This window comes from Sciurus vulgaris (assembly GCF_902686455.1).
Source record: "Sciurus vulgaris genome assembly, chromosome: 7".
NCBI classification, from domain to species: Eukaryota; Metazoa; Chordata; class Mammalia; order Rodentia; family Sciuridae; genus Sciurus; species Sciurus vulgaris.
In genome coordinates, this window is record NC_136467.1 from 84,930,198 (window position 1) to 84,957,616 (window position 27,419).

Here is a 27,419-nt window from a genome sequence, read left to right on the forward strand (position 1 = left end):
AGATACTTTTCAAATTCCATTTTGATTTTCTTTTTGATTCAACAGTTGATAAAGAGTGTGTTGTTTACTTTCCACATACTGTAAAACCATCTCATTTATTGTGATTTAATTCTAGTTTCATTCCATTGAGGTTATAAAAGGTACTTTGAATGATTTCAGTCTTCCAAAATTATTAAGATTTGTTTTGTAATTTAAAACATGATCTATTCTGGAGAATATTCTGTGTTTGCTTTAAAAAATGTGTACTCTTCAGCTTTTATATGGAAAATTCCATATATGCCAGCTAAAATAATTTGGTCTACACCATTGTTCAAGTTGACCATTTATTGATTTTCTGTCTGGATATTCTACCCATTATTGTGAGGTATTGAAGTCTACCAAAAAGGACAAATTAAATTCAGCATTAGAAGAAGAATAAAGCAATAAAAATTAGGGCAGAAATAAAGGAATAGAGAACAAAAGAAGCAACAATCAACAAATACATTGAGCTTATTATTTTTAAAGAAAAAAATATTGATAAACCCTTAGCTAGACTAAGAGAGGAGGAATAAATAAAATAAAATTAGAAATAAAAGAGGGCACATTACAATGACACCTCAGATACAAAATGAATCTTAAGAAACTATTTTGAATAATTATATGACAACTAACTGAATACCCTAGAAGAAATGGAAAAATTCCTAGAAACATAAAACTTCCCCAAACTGAATCACAAATAAACAGAAAGCTTGAATAGACCAATAACAAATAAGGAGATTGAATCTGTAATTTAAAAAATCTCCCAACAAAGAACCTGATGGCTTCACTGGTAAATTCTACCAACATTCAAAGACTAATCAATACCAATCCTTCTTAAATTACTTCTAAAAACAGAAGAGGGAACACTTTCAAACACATTCTATAAGGCCAGCATCATCCTGAAAATGGAAAAGTATAAGAAAAGAAAAACACAGGATGATATCTTGAGAGCTGAGATGCAAAAATCCTTGATAAAATATAAACAAATAGCTTCAACAACACATTAAAAGAATCAAAAAGCCATGATAATGCATAATTTACCTCAAGGATGCCAGAATGGTTTCAATTCATAAAAATCAAACATACAAATGATACAATGTGCTAACAAAAGTAAAGAAAAAAAAAATAATCGCCTGAGTAGGTACAGAAAATTGATTTGAAAAACTTCAATACCTGGTTTATGATTAAAACTCCAAACGAAATAGAATATAGAAGTATCTTATATGAGAAAAGCCATATGTGAAAATCCCACGATTAACATCACAATCCACAAGGAAAACCTAAAAGCTTTTCCTCCAGATCCTACAAAAGGAAGACAAGGACACTCACCCCTATTCCCCCTTCGTTCAATACAGTTCTACAAGTCCTAGTTAAGGCAACTAGAAAAAAATAGAAAGTAATAGAAATGAAATGAGAATTAAAAAAGAAAAGAAAAAAAGAAATAAAGGACCTTCGAATTGAAGAAAAGGAATAATAATCTTGTTTGTGGATGATACTGTCATGTACATATAAAACCCAAAGGACTCAATAAGAAAACTGTTAGAAATAATTTAAAAAATGCATTCAGTAAAGTTGTAGGATACAAAAATCAATCATGTTTCTAAACAGAATTACTATCCAAAAGGAAAGTTAAGAAAACAATCTTATTCACAAATAACAAGAAAAATAATAAAATAGGAATAAACTTAACCAAACATGTGAAAGACTGAAAATTATAACAAGAAAAAAAAAAAAATAAAGTAGAAATAAGCTTAACCAAATAGGTGAAAGCCTGAAAATTATGAAACATACATGAATTATATTTTAAAAAGATAGAGACAAAAGGAAAGCCATCCCATTTTCACAGCCTGGAAGAATTACTACTGTTAAAATGCCCGTAATATCCAAAGTGATTTACAGAGTCAATGAAATACCAATCAAAAACTCAATAGTATTCTTCACAGAAATAGAAAAATAATCCTAAAATTCACATGAAACTGCAGAAAGCCCCAGTCAAAGCCATCTTGAGCAAGAACCAAGCCAGAGGCATAACACGTCCTGATTTCAAAATATATTATAATGACACAGTATAAAATATAGTATGGTACTGGCACAAAAACAGACATATACATCAATAGCATAAAATAGAAAGCCCAGAAATCAATTCAATTATCTATGGTCAACTCATCTCTGACAAGGGTGCCAAGAACACAAAATAGGGAAAGGACAGACATAAAACCCTAAAGACACAACAAGGAAACTGTAAGAACTAATTTAAAAAATTAATTCAGTAAAGCTGCAGGAGACAAAATCCAGATTTCCACATGTGAAAGAATATATTGAACCCCTGGGACACAAAAATCAATACAAATTCTTGATACACAAAAATTAACATAAGACAGATCAAACTGAACTCCTGAAAGGAAATACAGAAAATATTGTCCTGATGCTAGTCTACGAAATGATTTCTTTGGATAAGACACTAAAAGTACAAGCCACAAATGCAAAAATAGATAAACAGGACTATATCAAATTAAAAAGTTTCTACACAACAAAGAAAACTATCAACAAAATGAAAAGGAAATCTATGAAATTGGAAGAAATATTTGTAAACCATATATCTGGTAAAAGTTAATGTCCAAACTATATTTTTTGGAAAGTCTAACAACTCAGCAGCAAAGCCTATGTTCCTTCTGGAGGTTCTTAGGAGATGTGTCCTTACCTTTTCTAGCCTGCCTGCTTTGGCTCATGGCCCCATCTTCAAAGCCAGCATGGTAGCATCTTCAAATTTCTCTCTGAATTGGAGATAAACTCTTTTGAATCCTTCTTTCACTTATAAGGATCCTTTTGAGTACATGGGTCCAAAAGTGCAAGACAACCTCCACAACCCAAGGTCAGCTAATCAGCAATGTTAAGCCCTCCCGCCCCTGTAAAGTAACATAACATTTTAATTTACTGTCCACTCAGCAATCAGGTTTCTTTTTAGTTCCACAACTAATACATCCAAGAGTTGTTTTATGGCTTTAGGAGTCAGACAAGGAAGTTTTCTAAATAACTCATTATTATATGTCCAGGATTAGACAACATATAATGAACACCTAAAAGCTAAATAATAACTATAGATTTTAATATTTAATTTAATATAATCATTCCCACCTCTTAAAGACAAATGAAAACTTAAAACAAATATGCTCTTAAAAAATCTAAAAAGAATCATAATCATTCTGGTGTTGAACTTCTAAAACAGTGTCATGGTAGTACCACAGTATCATATCATGGACCGTGAAACAAAAAATAGGTGGTAGTACAATGCTAGGACTAGCTCATATTGTTTATATCATGGAAATGAACACATTTTGAAGTCTGAAAATACAGGAAAGGTCTGAAACTCATGCGTGTATATGCACAGGCATATATGAAAGGTGCAAGGTCAGAATTTCAATCAGAAAAAGAGTATTAAAGACCTAAAAAATAAACACTTCTGACTGGATGCAAGTACACAGGCTAGCTATGAAGGTGCCATCCTGGGATCTTGCAAGGAGACAGCACAACCCCAGGTAAATGAAGACAGTTTCCCAGAACTTCAAGAGGAGGACTTGTGCAGATCCCTTTTAGTTGTATGATTTCAAGATACATGTCTTTAAAATATGGCATTATAGATTAAATCTTCCAGTCCCAAACCAATGATTATCCTCAGACTAAAACACAGATATAGGATTGAGATAACAATTTCTAAAATATTTATTGTTTAAGAAATATAGTACTAATAATATTAAGTACTAATATTTTTAAAAAAGGGTCTATCTAAAAGTGAGAAAGCACAAATCACATATTTTCTCTGAAGCATATTAATCATTTCAACCAAGCTAATATTTGGAATTATTCAAAACCATTCCCAAGACATTTCATTCCAACCCCCTACCCCTTCAACATGCAGCCCCAACAACTGTTATTTACAATGACAGTCTCAAATTTTTGAAAGGTAGCAAATGGTTCTTCATCATTTAAAAATAATAAGTCATGGTCAGAATAATTTTACTACTCAACTTACTGAGAATTTGTTTTTGAAGACATATTATATTTAAAACCTTATACATTAAATATAAATAAATGAAATCCCAATCAGAATATTCAAGTATTCATAACATCCTTTTCCTATCACATTGCTCAAACATGTTTATTTCAATAGAAATCGACAGTATGTTTCAAGTTTTTAAGCAATATTATTTAAACCTTTCTAATGTATGAAAACAAGGTTTTTTAGAAGTCCATTGTTTTCTAAACACTGGAGTTTTGTTTCAATCTATCAAGTATAATCTCAATTAAAATGCAATAACAGAAGCCATACTATATTTCATCAGAATATATTATTTCTTGAAGATTTGCTTTTTGGTTGAGAAAAGCTAAAAAAGACAAAAATATTTATAAAGGGAAGGCATTAGTCAATTTTCCATTAAATAATTAAGATGTCTGAACATCTCTGGATAATAATGATGATGATAATGATGATCGCAGTCATGACAATGACAAATATTTGAATAATTTAGCCTAAGATGCTTTTACTGAGGAAGGAAAAAATGGGGAAAATACTACTAAAATTCATTTATTAATCATCATCCTAATTGTAAATGTAGTGAAAAAATTTACTTCCTCTGAATGCAACAGTTACCTCTCCCAGAAAGCCATTCATTCCCTTGTTGATCTATGCTGACCAGTATTCAGCAGTGGCTGTCACAATGGCAAATGATATGGAAAACACATACTTCAAAAACCATCTGTATCATCACAAGTTTCTTCTGCACATTCTTGTTTTAAGTCACATCAAGCTCCAAACCTTTCAGGAAAGGAAGCCTAGACTGAAAAAGCATCATCCAGTGACTCTGACAAGGAATATAAACATATCAGCAATCACACCAAAACCAGTGTAAGGTAGTCTTAAGAAAGCAAAAATAAATACTAAAGTAATTAAGGGAGATTAATATACTAAAACAAGGGATATTATTTGATACCTTACTGATGGCTAAGAAACATTATATATCTGCTGATTTGAATGTGTTTCTTAAAACTTCATGTGTTAGAAACTTAATTACCAAATTAAATTTCTTAATGGTATTTGGTGGGGCCTTTGGAAATAATAGATTAGATATGGTTGGGGGTGGGGACCCTATGATGGTGTTAGTGGCCTTACAAGAAGAGGAAGAGCTCAGAGCTAAGACCTCTTGCTCTAACCTTACCACATGATGCCCTCTCCACCAAATTATGATGCAGCAAGTAGGTCCTCACCAGATGACAAACAGAAGCTGGGGCCATGCTCATGGACCTCTTAGCCTTTAAAACTATGAGCTAAAGTAAACTATTTTCTTTATAAATTACCTTCTCTGTGGTATTATGCTATAGCAACATAAAATAGAATAAGACAATAACTTGATACAACTATAAAAAATATGATATTTAATTCTTGATTGATTATGGTCCAGAAGAAAAAGATTTTAGTTTCCCAGACAGAAAATTCAATATCTTTCACAAATGCCAAAAGCATAATCAAACATTTTTCTAAAATACTGATCAAATCATACTTTAATAGAGAGAACAGATGTGCAACAAATTAGTTTATCAGAGTTCTAAAAATTCGGAAAGAGTCCACACTGTACAAAACCTGAGCATTAAATCATGACACTGAGGATAAGCAATAATGATATATCAAAGAAACAAAGTACAATAAGTTTTTTTCCTACAGTGAAATGTGGTGAATAGATTAGATATTCTAGGCTTTGTTTTGATATTTTCAGTAGTCAATTAAAGTGTTAAAATGTGAAGGCATTTGGAATTTTCCAATCAGAGGATCACATAGAAAAAGAAGATAGAAAGTAGCATGAAAAAGAAACTCTCCACTATGTCTCAAGAGTCAAATAACAAAACAATTTCAGACTACCTCAGTGTCTCTTATTGAAAGCATCCCTGAGTAAACCTTTTATGTCAAATAAAGAAAAAAAACCTAACTAAAACGTAATAAAGGCTTATGTTCTGCATTCCCCAGTTAATTTATTCAATTATTCCACATTTACAGAGGGTCCATGAAGCATTATGCCACTTACAATTTTATGGTTTAGTTATGCATATGTTAAAGGCCCATATGTTAAAGGCTTGGTCACCAGACTGTGGCACTACTGGAGGTGATGGGACATTTAGCAGGTGGGCCTAGTGGAAGGAAGTTATGTCTCTAGAGACATGTCTCCACTGCATGGAGAAATGTAAACTGGTACAGCCACTGTGAAAATCAGTATAATTTCTTCAAAAGATGAGAAACAGAATTACTATATGATCCAGTTATATGACTCCTCAGTATTTATCCAAAAGAATTAGTCAGCATACTTTAGAGATACATGCAATCCATGTTTACTGCAGCACGATTACAATACCCAAGTTACAAATCAGCCTATATGTCCATCAACCAACAAATGTAATAAAAAATTTATACACACACACGGCACTATATTTGAGCCATAAAGAAAATGAAATCATGTTATTTTTAGGAAATGGATGAAAGTGAAGAAAATCATACTAAATGAAATAAGCCAGACTCAGAAAATCAAGGGTCTTATGTTCCCTCATATGTGGAATGCTAGAGACAAAAAAAAAGTTTTTTAAAGGCACATCATGAAAATGGAAGGGAGAACACTAGGGAAGAGAAAGGGAACCAATGGGAGGGAAGAGGTGAGTGTAAAGGGAGGTATTGGGCATTGAAACTGATTAAATTATACACACACACACACACACATATGTATGAATATGCCACAATGATACCAACTACTCTGTATAAATTACTATACTTACTATAATTACTATGGGTCAATAAAAATATAGAAAAATAATATATTACTTTAAAATATTTTTCAAAAGTAGGGAAGCTTGAAGCAAAAGCAACTATAAAGAGAACTATTCTATAACAATTAGATGCCAGAGATAGAAACAGGACAACCGAAAAGAGTGGAAGACAGATGCAGCATACCGAACTTGAGACTCTTTGACCACAAGGTTACAGGACAACAGTGCACATTAGCCAAAGGGAATGTTCACGAAAATTATTAATATCTTATAACATGAATAGGAGAGATGTATTACTTACCCGGTTTATATGGTTGTTCCCTAAAATAACTTGTAGTAGTGTTTTCTCAAATTCTTCCAATTTCTTATGACACTTTTTAAGAATATGATTAGATAAGTTATAATCACTGGTCAGTTTAGCTAAAGTACCAACAGCTTCCGTCCAAAAGCTTGAAAAAGGAAGTTTGGGATTACGATAAAAAGTGATCAGGCCATCCAGCAACTGACAAACAGAATTGGAGACTGTAGAAGAGTCTTTTTCGAAGTGGGTTAAGTCTGTTTTCAGACCACCCGATTCTGTCAAGTTCTTTAGTTCAAGCAGATGCTGCAAGAACTGCATGTGAGAAAACAAAGGATTTTCTGGAACTGCACGAGGTCTTTTCATAAGAGGTAGGAGAGGAAAAAGTGGAGGTGTGCTGCTCTCCACGAAATGTGGGGATAGCTCCAAAGATTCAGTTCTCTGCTCATTTGATAAGTCACACCCAGAATCTTCCATTGGAGTTAATGTATTTTCAGAACTTCCAGGTTCCTGAGCCAGCAACTGGGAAGATAAGTTTCCTAAAACAGAAAGGAATAGGACAGTTATCCCATTATAACTAAAATTTCATCATATAAAAACTAGACACTGATTTTCTAACTTAAAATACTAAATGATACATGTAAAGACATACTGAACATTTAACAAATAGTAGTGTAAAAAAAAAATAGTAGAGGAACACCTGTAACAGAAATTGCTCAGTCTGATTACAGGAAAGGACTCTTCTTCACAACTGAAAAGCAATGGTGATTTGCCCCATGTTCTCCAGGCACTAGCTCTCATTTAACTACATGCCATGGAGAAAAAAAAAAAAAAAGGCTGCAAGAACCAAAGGAGGTCACAGTGTGGTACAGATTCCAATTGGTGATCACAAAGCAATGGGGGTCAGAGACAGAAATTTGCTTAGTAAATTAAGAAGTGAGGATCATTAGAAAGTCCTTCCTGGTTAGATCTGTGCATCTTGGAAGAAGTGATACTAGAACTATGTATAAAGCAGAGTATAAATTCAAAATAATAGAGAAATGGAAAAAGCAAAAGAATTCCATAACCAAAGGGTTAGGTGCAAAAACACAGACTTAACAAAGGAAAACACCATACTGTATATATCAGTACTCCCACATACTTGGATGTTGCTTCCACAGAAAGTACAAGACATTAAGATCTAGAAATATGTAGAGGCCAGATAATATAAGATCATTTATGACATATTAAGAACCTTAGAATTTATCCCATAGGGTGCAGAATGAATTTCAGACTTAAATAGTGTAAGATTCCTTTGGAAAATTAATACACATACACACATATCCAAATTACAAAAAAAATACCAATAATATCTATATCTACATAGATCTGTGTGTATATGCAGTTAAAGCTAAGCACAGGAACTTCAGGTCATTCTTGGAGAGACAAACCATCATAAACACAAATTAGGAAAAGAGGTACTGGTTACATTTTTAAGTGATTATCAGTAAAATGTGCATACCAAACTGAAACCAACTGAAAATTCTCATTGAACATTCTAAAGCACACACATATACCCAGGAGACTGAGCATGAGAAATAGTTCTGTCAGCATTATAAGGAGGATCAGAAATGAAGTGTGAAAGGTATAAGCTAGGAAAGTGAAATGGCCTAATTTTCATTTGATGGAGCACTCTGGCTGGCTATAGGAAGGGTGCATTTGAGGAGAAAATGATGACACCTTGAGAAATTTATTAAACAGCATCTCTGTAGTCCTAATATCAAATAATGAGAGAAATGAGCCAAAAGGCTGTTGTGAGAGAGAAAAAGGAAAATATTGAACAAGGAAATAAACATAAAATATCAAAATAAATCTGGAAGCCATTGACAGTTTCAGGCAATAAGTAGAAGTTAAATGTAACCCATGGTTCTGACATAAAGTACTGGTAGGTGATGGTGCTACCAGCTGACACAGTAAAAACCCAGAAGAGTTAGTTGGCCTAAGAGAAACTGAAGGAAGTTCAAATTTGTTATGTAAACTGTAAAATTTGTTATGCAGCTACAAAAAAATCTAGGCAGAGATGTTCACCTAGAAATTAGACATAAGAGCCTAAAGATGGAGAAAAAGACTAGACTGAAAATATATTTTAGGAGTCCTTGGTATGTAGGTAGTATCTGAAACTATGAAAACGGTTATGATCACTCAGGGAAAGTATGGACAGTTAGGAAAACAGGATCAAAAAAGGATGCTAAAGAGTATCAATATTTGAGGACTCTGAAGAAAGAATAGTCATTAAGGAGACAGAGAGAACAGTTAAAAAGGTACAAGAGGGGTTGGAGAGATAGCTCAGTCTGTAGAGTGCTTGCCTTGGAAGCACAAGGCCCTAGGTTCGATGCCCAGCACCCCCCCCCAAAAAAAAAAAAGGTACAAGAATACAAAAGAACATGTCATAAAGTCAATAAAACATTTTTAAAGAGAATCACAAGAAGTAGAGAAGTCCAACTACAAAGTGTTAAAAAAAAATCTGTTGGAATTACCAAGTAGAAAACCACCAATCCACCAATGATCTTATCTATAGTAAACTTTGGTCAGTCAGTCAGGGTGGCAGAGGATGGAGAGCAGTAAACTGAAGAGAGAAAGTAGAAAGAAAGTAGGTCCAGACCAGTCAATTCTTCTGAGGATGTGTATCAGGAGAGTATAAAATAGATAGTAACTGCAAATAAGCATTGCTCAAGTGGGAAGAAACATTAACAACCATAGAAGAAAAAGAAAAAAATAATGGAGAATCAGAGGTTGGAGATATGAGGGAAAATAAATATGTCAGGTGGGACATGGGCTGGAGAAGGTAGAAGGTAAGTCAAGGGCCCGAGTGAATGGGATGGGCTCAGTAATTTGGAAGTACACTTTTTCCTCTAAGGCCGAAGAAGAAGGTGAGAATGTGCATGGACTGGAAAGCTACCAGTGGCACACAGGAAGTTAAAGGAGATCTTACCTCGCAGCCATAGTTCCTTGAAGTAGGAGACAGGGAGACAATAGTTTAACAGGGGAGAAGAAGAATAATAAAAATGACCTCATCTAACTTCTATTTAAAATTGTTGTTTTTTTGTCCTTCAATAAAATTAGCAGGAGATGAGGTAAAAACAGAGTTCATTTACTTAATAGGTACCTACTATAATCACTACAAATATACAGATATGTACTTGCTGATCATCACAAGAATATCTGTATTTCAAGCTTAGGGAGATAATACAGAAAGTTCAAACATGTCCAGAACAACGATTTATAGGGAAGTGTTGAAATCCATGTGCATATACCAAAAGAGCCAATCTGATCATTTTAGGTAAACAAGGATAAACATTTGAAATGACTTCTCAAGATGTGCATTAAAAATAAAGGGGCAGGGAGGCTATACTAATTATTCAGGTGAATTATACCTCCTTCTTGAGAGTCAAACAGCTCTCCAAAGAGAAAGTGAACAATTTCATTAACCTATTCTAATTTCCATCAAGATAAGCTGAACTTCAAGGGTGATGATTTCAAGGTAGACTTGTAAAATTAATTCTATCAATTAATAGGCAAGAAGTTGTTTTGTGGTTTCTGCTTTTCACTCCTCACTGGTAAGCCACAACCACTCCATTTCATCTCCTTCATGTAAGACAGATACAAATTTGAAGAGAGAAGTTCAGCTCATGTGCACACTATAGGGAGAGGAATACATCAAACTGACCATTCTTCTTCTTGACTGCTTGACCATTACTACAATCTCAAAAAAAGTATCATGAGGGCATATGGTGGAAATGCCAATGAGGAAAAACACACAGAGAGCAATCTTCTCTCAAGTGCCCTAAACAAATGCATCAGTTCAACAAAAGATGATTAAAGTTTTACATAATACATATTAAAGTCAAAATATCAAGTTGAATTAAAGAATCTTATGTTCATTATTTAATTTTACAAAGCAGTTTTCATCAAATAGTTCAACTGATGGTCACAACAAAGCTGGAAGATGTTTTTACAATTTCTAACAAACTGAAAAGGAAATGCAGGTTAAGAGACCTGAGAAAAGCCACACAGTGAGCAAGTGAAACTAATATCTTCAGTTTCTTCATACTCAAGGACAGAAAAGAAAATGAAGCCATGTGTTAATCTTTAATTCCTATTTTTCTAAGAGCAACTCAGGTGAAACGGAAGTCAAATGAGCCTTCTCTCTTATTATTGGGCTGAAGTGCTTGAGAGATACAGTACCTTTTTCACTTAATGTATATGACTTACCTGTTTGTCATTAGATTTAACAGACACACAGACACACACACACACACACACACACACACACATAGATCAAGCATTCTGACACACACTAAATTCTAAATAAACATCATCTGTTACTAAATAATTATAGGGATCAGAAATCCATTCTAAAGTATGAAATCTCATATAAATATATGCAATAAGATATTATTTAAAAGCAGTAACAAACAAAACTTGCAGATTCTGTCTATAACTGTCTATGTCCCTCTCACATACTGGATACCTAGACTTTCTATTTCATTTTCCCGAATCTTTAACTCTCTCATTTTCTTTCAGTTTTAAAATTCTCTCTTAAACCCATTTACCATTTCAGAGTAGATCTTAATTATACTCAACAAATTAAGAGTTGGTTCCTATATGGTTTAGATATTAGGTGACCCCAAAGGCTCATGTTTGAGACAATGCAGGAAGGTTTAAAGATGAAATGATTGGGTTATGAGAGTCTTAACCAAATCAGTGAATTAATCCCCAGACAGGTATTAACTGAGTGGTAACTGAAGGCTGGTAGGGTGTGGCTGGAAGAGGTGTGACAACTGGTGCATGCCTTTGGGGTATCTATTTGATATCTGGTGAGTGGAGTCTCTCTGTTTCTCATTCTCTCTGCTTCATGGTTGCCATGTCCAAAGTTGCTTTCCTTTACCACACTCTTCCTCCATGATGTTCTGCCTCACATTAGGCCCCAAGGAATGGAGTAGGCTAAGACCTCTGAAACTACGATTGTACAAATAAACTTTTCCCCCCGGTATTGTTCTTTTCAGGTCTTTGGTTGCAGTAATGAAAAAGCTGACTAAAATAGCACCCTCCTATTACACATCCTACCCTAAAAATGCCACCCCTGGATCAAGAGCAAATATATTTTCTGCTGCCCTCAAAAATAATTGCAGCCTCATCAATTCTTGATGTCATTTCACACTTACTTCTATAATGCCTATCTCACCCGTAAAACTAACTTACAGAGCTAAGTGTTTAAAGGGAATATTTTTCTGCAGTCCCTGCAAATCCTATTAACTTTATGAAAGTGAGCAAATCATCTTCATGCACCACACACACAAATACACAATTCATGTTTGCCCCACATATTGTCTATTCAGCTATTATAACTATCCCTCCTGTCAGTAGGCCCAGGGTGGTGGATCATTGTCTTCTTTGTCCCTTCTATCCTCCACATACAGTGAAACATCATGTTATGATGATTACACATTCTACACATGTATTAGTCTTGATTATCTCCCAAAGCAGAAAGGGACACACAGCAATTATATAGGCTAAGAAGTCCCAAGATCTGCAGAGGGCAAGATGGAAATCCAGGAATACCAATACTGTAAATCCCAGTCCAAAAACCAGTAGGCTTAAGAACAAAGAAGAACCCATATTTCTACTGAGTATCAAGGCAGGACAAGACCCATGTCTCTCCTCAAGGAAGGAAGGAGCAGCTACCCCATATCTCAGGAAGGCTTAGCCTTTTTGTTCTATTCAGTCCTTATAATTGGATGAGATCAACTCACATTAGGGAGGCCAACCCAATACACTCAGTTTGGTCTATCAATTCAAACAATCCCATTCAAAAACACATAGCAAGCCAGGCGCGGTGGCACAAGTCTATAATCCCAGAGGCTGAGGAGACTGAGGTAGGAGGATTGTGAATTCAAAGCCAGTCCAGCATAAGTGAGGTGCTAAAGCAACTAAGCAAGACCCTGCCTGTCTAATAAAATACAAAAAAGGGCTGGGGATTGTGGCTCAGTGGTCAAGTGACCCTGAGTTCAATCTTTGGTAACCTTCCCCTGCAAAAAAAACCCCACACAACACACAGAATGATGTCTTACCAAATATTTGGACATCCCATGGCCCTGTCAAGTCGACACACAAAATCAATCATCATAATCTGTACTTCCCTAGCCCCTTCCCCACTTTATAGTTGCCATCATCATCTCTTGAACTGCTTAATACAGTAGCCTTTCTTTTCTTATCTACCTGCCTCTAGTTGTGTCCTACTATAAGCTACATTCTGCTAAAATATTATTTTGATCACAGGACTTAGATCCTTAAAACCTCCAGAGGCTTTCCTTACTTTATAGAAAAGGGCCCTCCAAGTTACTCAGCTTGGCTTACACAGTTTTTCACTATGTGGTCCCCACCTACTTCTCCAGCCTTACCTGTGTCCTCACCCTTATTTATGTGCAAACAATGTTCTCAGGTCACCAAAACATGCTGCATTACTTCACACAACCATGCATTCACACAATTTCTTCCCATCTGGTGGATACTTAAGTCTATAACCCAGACATGTACTGATTCTTCAAGTCCTGCCTTAAATCTTCTGTGAAACCTTTCTGCTCTGTCCAAGCAAAGAAAATCACTCTCCATCTAGGCTATCTGGTACCTCACTCATACTTCAATTGCTACACCCATTAGCCTGTTCTGGATGTATTAGTGATTTCTGATTGAAAAGGAGAAATTCTTGAAGGCAAAGTTTATTTATGTGGGTGTTTCTATTGCCTAATGTCTGCCTTCCTATATACTTGGTGATCTGAACACACGTTGAAAAAAACTACATATATTCTTCAAATGCACTCAAATGTCATCACAGGCAATATATAACTTCTCACTACCAACTATGAATTCCTAGCTTTAATAATCACTCACATGTACTGACACATTAAACAATTTAAAAGTAATGTTTCCGCCACCTGGTGGTCGAACAGGAAATACTATTTTAACTGCATAATTCATCTTTTGATATGACAGTGTTTCACTTGAAAGAAACTGTTTGGCTTCTTCCTCTAGAAGGATATATTTCAGAATACTGGAAAGCACGTTTAAGGAATTCTAACAAAGAAAGGCTTCAACATGTTTAATTCCACTCTAGTAATCTACATCATCCCTATAATATCCCTAAAGAGGCGATATAAAATGCATGAAAATATTAACTAATGGAATGATTTTTCTTAACTGAATTGTCTTCACTGAATGAAGTTCACAAAAGTCATAGGGTATTTGTGGGCCAACTTGGTTCTAGATTACTTGACAACACAGCTCCTGCCTTCAGAAGTTCAACTGGACTTTCTGGTTGTTTCTTTCTCTCCCAAGTCATCTTACAGCCCCAACATAAGCCTTCCTCAATGTTACTCCTGTAGCTTTCTTGTCTCATCCCAGTTTCCTGGATATCCCCATCTTTTTCAGAGTCTTAAAAAATTCCTTTTGTCCAATAACTCAAATCTGTATCTCCAGTCCCAACCTACTCTCAAGCTCAAATCACTAGGTTTCTTCTTTACAGTCTTGTATATCAACAAAGTTTGATCTCAGCACTTAAAACTTCATATGTCCAAAACAGATAACTATCTTCACTTAGACTTGATACAATTTCCTAATAAAAATGCTACTACCCTCTAGTCTCCAAGGTTTCAAACTTGAAAATCATCTTTCTCTTTGTCCTTTACCTTCATATATTGAAAGACCATACTGATTCTGCCTTGCCCTTCTGCTCCTTGGAATCACTAAGGTGATTCCCATTTCAGGGCCTTCCTCTGCATGAAACCTTCTCTCTGTGTGCAATGTTCTCTCTACCCTCATTCACAATTTTCTCAAGGCTGGTTCTTCTTGTCATTCAAGCATGTTTTTAAATGTCCCTTCTTTAGAAATGCCTTCTCTGACCACCCCATCTAAAGGAGACACCAGCTTATTCTTTGACACATCACCCTGTTTTAAGTAAGTATCACTCATCCCCTACTGGTATACTCTGTCCTTGCTCTCAAGAATGTGTGCTCCAGGAGACTTGCTGGTTTACTGGCATATTCCAGAGCATGTAATGTTGAGTAAGAGTGTAATGATACTTACTGAACAAATTCAAACCTTTTTAATATCATAATCTCATTTATTCAAAACCAAAGTAATTACATGTAAAGACCTGGGCTATGACAGTTGACGTTACTGTCTGACATTCAATCACTGTTTAAATAAGCTTACCTTCAGATAATATAAAACAGACTGCCTGGTACATGTGTAGTACACACTCAATGAACGTCAAGTGGCCATTCTATTTTCCTATTGAAAAATCTCATAAGATGGTTAACTGTCAACAGAATAAAACTTGTTTTACATTGGCTCTCATATCTCTTCTAATAAACTCCACTCTAATTATTCATATTATTTTCCAGAAAACATTCATTCCCTGAATGCTAGTCAGATCATTTTCCAGTATATTTCTATATCTATGCCTCACACTGTTCCCTCTTGTTTTAAATACCCTCATATCCATTATTCTCTAAATAGTAACCATCCTTCAAGATAAGCAACTTGCTCCAAAAAGACTCTTATAAGTCTTGTTTTATAAGGGAAAATAATCAATCTCCTCTCCTCTCCTCTACACACTATTATCTTTCTCTGAACCATAAAGTCTAATTGTTTGAAATTAACAATGTGATTTTGCTTAACACTAGATTGTGTGATCCTATGGTGCCCACCCCAATACTGTGAATGCCAAACTACGCAGCACTCTCCAATCTAGCACTCACCTTTTCTGATGAGATTCCACAGATCTCTAATCTGTCCTTGACCAAATTTCTTTCCAACAGAATCTGTCTGACTTTGTTTTCTACCAAACACTGAAGCTACTTCTTTGACCTCAGCTTTGGCCATAGGATTCCAATTCCTCATATCTATACTCCTGGAATGTTACCTTTAGGGTCCCCTGAGCTTCCTGTGTTAGGTAATAACTGAAGTTCACACTCCTTCCTACCACGTGTCCTCTTCATTCTCTTTATCAAAAATGATATTCACTGAGATTGCTCACCCAACGCAGTGTTTCCTTTAACTTAGTTAAGAATTCCTATGCATGGACTTTCAGTATTTTTAAGGGAGGGTTCCAGGAACTTGCATTTTATACAACATTTCAGGGTATTCTCTTATTTCTCCATATTCTCTACACTGTTTGTACCCCTTACAAATACCAATTAAAAATTAGGTAGATAACTGAGAAAGTCTCAAAAGCACTGTTTTGTTTTACTCCAATGTCATGCACTCAGCCTGTGTCTTGCTAGACTTGGGAACTCTAAGTTATAAGAACTTATATTGATATGCATTACTTCTCTAATTTTCAAGCTTACTTGCAAATTAAAGTGCCTTTAGGTTTTTAAAAAATCCAATACAAACCACATTCTATGCCAAATACATCAGAATTTCTAAGCATGGCAACCAGATGTCAGTGTTTTTAAAGTTCCCAGGTGACTGCAGCATGAGAACACTTGCTTATATTAATTTATGTTTACTTGCAATTCTTTGGACAGCAGAGAAATAGGTTGTGCCCTATTTGGTGTCATCTCAACTCTTGCCTCCGTGACTCTTGGAATGTCCTCCTTCTTCTTCTACATGTGTTCATACTAATTCCTGTTTAATCTTTCAAGGTTAAGCTGCAGCTCACTCCCTTTTCAGGGAAAACTTTGCACTTATTTTCTATTTTGCAAGAGTAGAGCCTTATATATTTTTGCTATCCTATCCCACCTTAGGCTGAGTCATTATCATTTCCTGTTATTACTTAGATATGAGGTGTTACCCAAAAGTTAACATGTGGAAACAATGTAAGAAAGTTCAGAGGTGAAATCACACTGAGATATGTAACCTATCAGTGGATTGATTGATCCATGGACAGAGATTAACTGGATGGTAACTATAGGGAAGTAGGGTATGGCTGAAGGGAGTAGGTAACTGGGGGTATACCTTTGGGGTTTATATTTTGCCCCTGGTGAGTGGTACACTCTCTCTGCTTCCTGAAGACATGTATGTCCTGATCTGCTTTCCTCTGACACACCCTTTCACCACAATGTTCTGTCTCACTTCAGGCCCAGAGCAATGAGTTGGCACTCTGTGGACTGAGATCTGTGAATTCTTGAGTCCCAAATAAACTTCATCTCCTCTAAAATTGTTCTTGACAGGTCTTTTGGTCATAGGGATGAAAAAGCTGACTAAAACACTTCCTTTATAAACCACATCTCAGAATCCTACAAAGCAGTCCTGTTTCCACTCCCACTAGCAACCCATTCCACAGAGAATCGGGAGCAAGAAGTTTAAAATTCCTAGTAAATGCTCACCAGAAGATTCCCATCACATCAAAAGTTCTACCCACCAGATTAAGCCCTACATAAGCTGTGCTCTGGCCTCTTCCCTGGCCTCACTCCTAACCCCACTATTCTTAACTCTTTCTGCTCCACAGCCATGCTGGTCTGTTTCTGTTCACTGAGCTTTCTGACCTACCCCACCAGGAGGACTGCAGACTCACTGACCAAACGGTCTCTTTGTGTCCCTGTCCCATCCACAGGTACTCTACCACTTCAACCTGGTTATCATCGTCACAGCTTTTAACACACTTGGAATATCAGTTTACTTGATATTGTGTATCTCCTTCAGGGAAATATAAATTCTATTACATCTGTCTTATTCACTACTGGACTTTCAGAGTCAAAGAATTTTTGTTGAATAAGGAATCAATTAATCAATTAATGGATAAAAAGGAATAAATATAACAAGGCAAACTGTATGCAGCTTGTCTATTTTTATATATGACTATTTTAGGAGCTCTTGCATTTCTAACCAAGCCATAGCTCCTAATGGACTGTAAGCAGATTTGTTGTTTTCCAGTCTTGAAAGTCAAGCACTACTAAACAAATATGATGTATTTAAGTACTTGTTGATGTGGGCTATTTTAGAAGATCCTCAATATTGTATTCAGTATTCATAAATACTGAAAAACGTTTTAATTGCCTTTCAGTTGCCCAAAATCTTTCAATCTATAAACATTCACCTAAATTGTTTATTAGATCACAATTGAAAAAGTACAGGAAGTCTCCAGTTTTAATTCACCTTCTAATTTCTTCACCTTTCAATTCCATCCTTTAAATTACATCTATCTTATTAGGTAAAATGCAACTTTTAAATAAAAAATTGTAGGCCTTTGCCTCTATAAGGTCATTGATTTACCTCATGTGAAGCCAAACACATTTTTGTCTAAATGATGGCATCTGTTTGTATCAAACAGATGGAGATCTCAATTAAGAAACTTAGTTAGGATGCCCCAAATATGAACTGATTCCTTAGAAATAAACCTTTACTTGGATCACATTTTTTTATAGCCTGCCATATAGGTTTGTGGTTTATGGATTCTGGTTTCAAGATTTTATTTTATTTTTTTTACATCTGACATATTAAAACTATGTCATGAAATGCAGGCCTTGTTTAAAAGCTATCAAAAATTTCACTGTGCAAGACTACAAGCAAGTGATTTTTTTTTCTAAAACCATACTGACAATCACAGATATCAACTAAATTGCTTTCTATTAAATAGAGGGAGAAAAATTCCACAAAATTTCAGACAAGAGTAATTATCACTACATTTTGCCAATATTGCTTAAAATATGAGCATAGTGGACAATACTACATTCCTATGCCCCCTACTTATTTATTTTGGAATCAGTAACTGTCCAGACTGTCCCCAGGTAACTGCTAAGTATACATCTTCAAATAACTTAGGCTTCTCCAAGGAAATAATCTTGCAATCCTAAAACATACCAAACATCCATAAAATCCTCTTAATCTTCCATTCTGGTGACTAATGACAGTGTTTCTCCCAAGTGCTGACGATTATAATTAAAGCTATAATGCACACCATTAACCCTATAAGTGTCTTTCAGAGTCTTGATATGCTTACCTACTGTCTGCATAGGGTGCTGGGAGTCCCAGTAAGTTCTGTTTACTTGGGTGAGGCTCTGTCCTCACTCCCTCTGTCCCTGGAGGGCTCAAAATCACCACTTACATCTTAGAGATCTTTTCTTTTTTATATAAAGATATCACTCACTGCAAGAAAAGTCTGACAATAGATCTTGCAGGTATCAAAAAGAAATTATAAAAATGTTGACTCATTTAATAATATATCCTATTTGTCTCTCAAAATGTGGAATATTTTTAAACCTTTTAAACAATGGACTATTTAAATAGCACACACACACATATCTATGTATCACTGTTAGATAAAATATTCTTTCTCTTTAAGCCACCTATTTTCAAAATGTTGTGTTCCCTTTGAGCAGTCCCTTTTTCTTATGTTCCTATAGTTAGTCAGTAAACTGCATTATTTTTATTTGGTTCAAAATGCACCTCTTTGGAACCAAAATTCTCCTCAATGGCATCTGAGTCCATGTTCTCATTGTGCTCAGAATGCAGGTGCCCTTTTCCTATAGGCTACAGGCTTTCCTGCCTGTAGTATTTTTTTCCTCTCCTAAATCTGTTTCTCCTATATGCTGGATTTATACACACCCCTTGCCCATAATCCTTACTAGAGTAATAAAGCATAAACTTCATAAAGGTAATCATATCTTCCATCCTGGACACACCACACCCAAACCAAAAAGGGAATATTTTCCCTTTCCCAGGTTGTGACAACTATTGCCTATTGAAGTTCTTTGCTTCCTTCAGGCCTCACTCACCCTTCTTTTCTGAACCACATGTCCACAGTTACATTTCCAGTGATATTTTTATCAAACTAACTTTCTATCTCAGGTATTTGGAGATGGACACACACACACACACACACACACAAAAACACACATTTTTTTTTTCTACTTCCCTCAGCAAAGTTGCCAGGGAGTAAGTGATAACCAGTCACTTGAATTAATGTTTCATTTCTACCTTGCTTGACATTTCATGTTTCATCTCATGCATTTCCTCAAACTCAGAACAGTAGTTTATGTAATACTACTTTCCTAGGACTCCCTCCTACTTAATTAGCCTTTTCTCTTTTCCTTTGGCCAGCTTTTATTCTTCCTATCACTCCCCATCCCAGCTGACACCACTCTTACCCAAGCTATTCACTGCAATGGCTTTCAATTGGGCTATGCACACGCACTCAGGCTCACCTGTGCCAGTCTGTCTCAGGCTGGAGCCCAGTGATCTTCTCAATCTCAAATTTTACTGTATCACCCATCTGTTTAAAATACCTTAATTGTGGTTTTCCAAGTACGGAGTTTCTCTCAGCATGGGATCTAAGCACCTGTCTTTTCCTTAATCTCTTCAGATAACTAATATGCAGTCAAGTTTGAAAGATGTTTCTCTATCCATGTTTGCCTCATGCCTTGTGTTCTTCCTTCTGTCTAGAGCATATTCCCATCCCTTATTCCCATCTCTTACCCTAAGTGTTTAATATTCATCTTTAACTTAAATGTTGCTCTCCCTACAGGCCTTTTCTGAACTTCTAGATCACATTAGATTCTCATTCAATGTGCTCCCAAAGAACCTGTTATTACATGTAACCATTTCTTTTCTGCCTTTGACCATAAAATCCAAAGACAAAGTAGTATATCTGACTTACTAGTGCACTCTAAGCACTGAGTATGATGCCAGGCATAAAGTAGATGCTCAGCAATTTCTGCTAAATGACTATTATGACATTACAAAAACAATGTTTTATGAAAGCTCATAGTTGAAAAGATTATTTAATTGTGGAATCACATAAATTAAATTACTCTTTTCTCTAAAAACTCACAGAACTTTTTGGAAATATTGATAAGATCCTTAGACTACCAGACAATTCAGAAATAGAAAACTACTATAATTGGCCAAATTTAAATCCAGGAAATAGTTGTCTTTCATTTCACCATGTAAGTCCATACCTACTAGGTGCCATTGCTTTGGGCCTGTGGCAAGGCATAACATGATGACAATGAACACATGATGGAGCAAAGCTGCTTACTTCATGTCAACCAGGAGGCAAAATAAAGAAAGGAAGTAATCAGGATCCCAATATCCCATTCAAGGGCATACCCCGTAATGACCTAATTTCCTTCCACTAGGTCCTACCTCTTAAAGCTTCCACCATCTCCCAATAGTGCCACTTTCTGGTAACCAAGCCTTTAACACACAGTCTTTGGGGGACATTTATGATATAAACCATAACATAGGACAGAGGTATATGAACTAACTACAGGCTTGTTCTGAAGACCAGAATCATCCACACACTGCAGTCTGGAGATACACACGTTTCCATAGCTAACATTCTTTTGAAGTATAGTCTATCTGCCCATAAAGTTACAAATAACAACTCTGTAAGAATATTAGGTTTGAGGCTGCAGTCTTTGTTTAGGGAACAAAATAAAAAGAGTCTTAATTCTGAAAAGGAGGCAAAGCCAAAGAGAGCTCAATAGTCAATAATTACACTGTTAATTATGATTAAAATGTTTTCTTGTGAAGAGTAAAAGTCAGAGCTCAGAGTTGATTTTCTGCAAACACATTATTGCTAACCAAGCAGAATTCATTTTCAGTGATTTTTACTATTGTGATGATACCCAAAATTACATGATTGAGAAATCTGAGCAAAATAATAAAATCAGATTAGAACTTTTTATAACAAACAAAAATATAATAGAGAATGAAAATCAAGTGTGATTAATGTAACTCCCAAAATAATTGAGCAGGATAACAACTGAATTTCTATAAAATTGTCTGACAACTGACTTGTAAGAGAAGCAGATCACCAGGCTGATAACAATATATCTTCCATCTTTGGCTACTAGACTAGAATGTAAGATATGACAATCAATGATGGTTATTTTTCAATTTTACCACTAGAAGAAGAAAACTCATAACATCCTAAACATTTGTTTTTTGTTGCCTACTGACAGAATCTGCTATATCAGTTAGCCACAAGTCTTTGCAGGATAAAATGAAACAGTAAAATTCTTAATTCCTCAAGCAACCCTTAGGTTCTTCTGATGCTAAGGAATCAATGGCAATTCCCACAAGACTGTCAAAGCTAGGAGGAAACTATTGCTTGTTTTTGCCTACATGGTATCATGGCAAGCAGTCCCAATCAAACTTCCCACTCCCTCCATTATCCTCACTGCTAGCATCCTTATTTTATAGAGGAGAAGAGTGAATATCATAAGTAACCAAGTGCCCCAAAGACTTTGGTTAATACTGGTACAGCTGAGTTTCAAACCAAATTTACCTAACTCCAAAACCCATGCTCCTTCCAATTAACACCCCACCTCCAGAATTTGTCTTCAGTAACATTTCTTCTCCGATAGTACCTCCTCCTGCTCTTCCTTCACTGGTTTTCTTTGCATTTATTTATGTATATTCATTACAGAATTAATCAAGCACATACTGGGTGCTAAACGTCAATAAAGATCCCTCATTAGCATATTAAAATGTTATATAACAAGCATGGTGTTCTAGGTATTGCTCTTTTTTTAAAAATCCATACCAGTTGTCAGAATGGATGCTCTAATCATATCACTTCCCTTGACTTCTCAGACACTTTCTAGTAAACACCTAAATCTATGATATTAATGCCATAAAAATGAGGGTCAATTACATCTTCCAGGAATATAAAACTATTTCATTAGTTGGGGAAAAAAGCATGTACTACAAAACTATACTATCCCAATTATTTAAACAAATTAACAGCTGAAAATTCTTAGGAAGTTTATTTATTAAGAATTTGTGAATTACGACAATGCTATCATAAATTTTTGTGTAATTTTAACTAAAAACTATGTAACTGTGTCTATTTATAGATATAAACTAAGTACTCTCTTAATTGTCCACTCATAAATTGTGTTAAAGAAAGAATATCCATATCAACTGATATAGGGTCCTTTGGAAAGTTCTAATGTTTTGCCAATAAGAATGATACCTGCCCCTTTCTGAAGAGGCATTTTAACTCACCATTTGCTGCTGAATATTACTACAAATTGAACAACACAGAAATCATGGCAGAAACATTAAGTGTTCCATTTCAAAAGTATAGCACAACTTGTTCAATATGTTATATAATAAAAGAAACAATGCAGAGGGAAGAGCTGAAATACAACTGTTTTCTAATTTGAAAAAGATTTGTTTTATAAAATGGCTTTTGAAGATGGAGGAAACTATCTACTATTATTTACCTTAATAAAAGATAAAGTGCAATTGAAATGAATGATAGTTTTCATTTTATGATTGTTCACTATCTACCCTAGGGAGCTTGAAATCCCCACCAAGAGCCCAATTCCAAACTTAGCCATGCCTCCAGCTTATCTAAACCCCACACACACAATTTCAACTGCCAGAGATCACCAATGTCACTTGCTCACCAATGTCACTCATGCTTTCAAATCTCACAATTAGAGTTGAATAGTATACAAAAATCTAAAGTCAGCTGAATCCTCCAAAGGGCCATGTTGGTGTCTTTCATTCTTTCAACTCTGTTAGGGTATAATTGGTATGGCTATCACTTCACATATTTAGCATTTTTATGTGGGAAAAACAATTAAGACATGCTCTCTTTGCAGTTTTTACAGATATAATATTATTAGCTATAGTCATTACACTAGCATAGATCTCAGGACTCATCCTAATAAAACTCGGTGCCCTTTGAGTAGAATTTCCCCATCCTTTCTCCACTCTCAGTACCTGAAAGACTAATATTGCATGATCTAACTTATGTGTAGTATAGAAAAACACTGAACTTGTAGAAGCAGAGAGTAGAATGATGGTTCCATTCTTCCTAAAAAAGAACTGCTGAGAACTCCAGTAAAATAAAGGGACTAAAATTAGATGAGATTAATACTGAAAACTGGCAATAAAATTAGATGAGATTAATACTGAAAACTGGCAATAAGGGCCTTTGGGTTAAATATAGAATATGAAAGTGTTATGTGGGAGTTCAGGGACACCAAAATGGCAGAAGCAGGTATGTAAAACGTCACTGGAGGACAAGGCAAGGAGATGATGTCCCAGTTTACAATAAGACCCATTACCATGACAACTCCCACCACCTAGGACTTATGACCCATAACTCCCATCACAGGTTTGGTATTCTAAAATTACCAATGGAGGTGAAGTGGACAGTATTTTAATTAGATTTTCTAAAGTAACCAATGGGGGAAAATTGGACACTATTCTAATCAGGTATTATTATAAGGTAACCAATGGAAGCAAATGGGGTAAAGTCTTCAATTTAGGGTATATAGGGAAGAGAACACCTCACAGTTTTGAGCATAAGACACTGATTTCCAGATGTCAGCACCTTCAGCCTCTCTTACTTGGCCCACTCCACTCTTCCCTACGAAAGGCTACCTTCACCTTCATCTGCAATAAATCTGTACTCTGCCTGCTACTTCTATGTGTCTTGCTCAATTCTTTGTTCAGGACACCAAGGACCTGGACCCCAACTGGATACCTCAACAATAATAAAAGTTCACCTTAAACCAGTGGTCTCAATCTTGGTTATATTTTAGAATAAACTAAAGACTGAAAAAGCACTGATGACTGGGTCCAAATCTCAGAAATTCTGACATAATTAGTCAGGAGTAGGACTTCACTGTCACGTAACTCTAACATATCATTAGGGTTGAGAACCAATGCCTAGAATAGCCTTAGGTCTACCAAATACTAAAGAGGCATACACTTTCAGAAAATCTTTTTAAGAAATAAAAATAAATTTTAAAAATTAAAGTTGCAAATCTTATTATGGCACTTTTTTCATACTTATGGGAACTCCTCGCCACCGACATAGACCTGCAGATACAAAGGCTTGGACTGATGTGGTATTTACTGTTAAAAAGCTAAATGAGCACCTCAGTTTGTCATCACTGTGCTCACCATCACAGCTAACTGTGCACTTCTTTAAAGAGAAGTTTCAGAGGGACTGGAAAAATACAGATCACAGAGGCACACAGTTCTCTGGGTCCAGCTCCTGCTGTATCGCTTGACATCAGAGAGCTGTGCAGCCACACAAAGCAGCCCACCAGCACGGAGTTGGCCTACTTTAGACTGATTCCTGCTTGGAAATTATAGATATGATGAGATGCCTTGTGGTTCACAGAATATAAGCTAATCAGATGAGGATAAACATGTCATAAAAATACACAGGTAGAAATAACTTCAGAGTTATTAAAAGCATGATCAATTATTCACAAAATTAGGTATTTAAATACGCAAACTGCCATCTAACTTGTATGAACTGGGTCAAAGAATAGGTAATTTTCTTAAAAATATCATTTTACAGAAATAAATGGACATATTATACTAAATTCCAGAGGGAAAGGTATTTATTAGAATAACAATAGGTAAGACAAAGATTACTACATTCTGTATATTCTGTTCTATTGATAAATTAGAACATTCTAAATATTGGAAAAATGTAGAAGGATCAGAAGCATTTAAGTTTTTGCCAGTTATTTTTCACCAAGTAATATGTGTCAAGTTATTATGTAAAATATCAACATTTTGTACATATTATAATTTATATAGAAAAACATGCCGTACTTCATGAAAATTATTTCTGATGCTTCATATTTACAGGCTTCATCAGAGATAATAATTGAAATTAATTCCAGAAACATCTTTGAGAAATCATTTATAAGATCTCACTGAATCTAGCACCACAGGAAGACACAAAACAACTTAGTCTTTATTCTTCATGTGACTTATTAATTTAAAAAAGTAATGAAGAATTTTTAGGGCTATACTTTTGAAAACATAAAAATCAGCTCTCTCTGGATGCAATCTTTCTCTTGTGAATTTTAAAGCACAAAATTGGTCGACACACTCTGAATGTATTAAAGATACATAAGCAATATTTCTCTCCAACTCTGAGAAAAATTGAAGAGACTGAAAACATGAAAAACTATAACATATTTACTACAAAATAATTGATGTGAAACAATGGATCTGTTTGGGGCTGGGAACAGCTCACAATACCTCCAAGTCTCTTTCATTCACATAGAACCCAAAGCAGAGGCATTCTCCAATGTAGTTAATTATCATACTAATGCTAGGAAAAGTTCAGAAGCAATTTACATTTGAAAATTCATATAAACAATGTTTCTCAAAACTGGAGATTCAAGGGAAAAGATCATTTACCTGCAGTATCAGAAAAATTTAATAACTTCCCTCTTTGTGATGGACACTACCACATAAAGCATAAGAGTTGACATAAATCACATGTACACTGGCCCCACCTTACTTCAACAGAGATTAAGCAATATTCTTTTTTTTTTTTTTTTTTTTTTGGTAGTACTGGGGATCAAACTCAGCCTCATGCATGCTAGGAAAGCACCCTCTGTTTGCATATTCTATTTAGGAATTCACTCAAATTTATTTTATTTCCAGGTTAGCTATTTTACCTCTCAGTATGACCCAGAACCTAATGCAGATACATGTGCTCACAGCTGCACATGTGTGACAAGCTACTTAACTCTGCTTTCCTCATTTCTTTGTCTATGATCAAGATAACTGATAGACAAGAATTGGAGCTGCAGAGAAAGAAATGCAAAGAATGAAAATCCAAAGGCAGTTGAAAAAAGAAACAATAGGGTGAGGAGATAGATTATAAATAAGAACCACTAGAGGAATAACAGAGGAAGAAAGTGGACCTTAAAGGTCCCTGTAGAGCTGCCAGAAAAGAACTCAGCAAAACTGCAAATAGACACCTACTCCTACCTTCACAAGTCTCAGAAAAAGAGATATGTGCCCCTTTCTGAGGTGCAGACTATCCCCTTATCCTCTGTATTTCTTTTAGGTTTAAGGCCCTAGGCCACCTATGATTCCTTTGTTATCCTCTTCTTTATATTCCCCTTTCTCTCTTTTCCAATTTTTTCTCATCAACCTACCAGGATGCTATCCCTCCACTTACACCCTCTTACACCAACCTATCTTTTTTTCTTTATTCCCTTCAGAGTCAAGCCCCTTAAAAAGAAAAAAATAATAGCCCTCACTAGTCAGAAGTAGTGGTCAGACCAACAGTACTGACATCACCTGGAAGCTTATCAGAGATATGGAACCTCTGGCCCATCCCCTTTTCACTCTTTCTCCTTTCCTTCTTGCTTTGATAACGGATTAATATTATGCTATACATTTTTCCAACCTGATGTCCAGAACTATCTATCTAAACTTTACTCAATGAACATTAAATTTATTCTAACAAAATAAAATTCAGTTGTCTGGGACCCAAATAATAAATCCAAAATTTTCATAGTATATTTAG

General features: G+C 35.3%; 1 protein-coding gene across 1 annotated transcript in view; it reads right to left on the reverse strand.

The window, feature by feature from the left end:
* Positions 1–27,419, reverse strand: part of MEI4 (meiotic double-stranded break formation protein 4) — a gene marked incomplete at its 3' end in the record, with an annotated part of 174,091 nt that overhangs the window by 111,852 nt on the left and 34,820 nt on the right. The window contains exon 3 of the mRNA XM_079146544.1: positions 7,124–7,659. Within this exon, the coding sequence (XP_079002670.1) occupies positions 7,124–7,659 (536 nt within the window). The remainder of the gene's footprint in view (positions 1–7,123; positions 7,660–27,419) is intronic.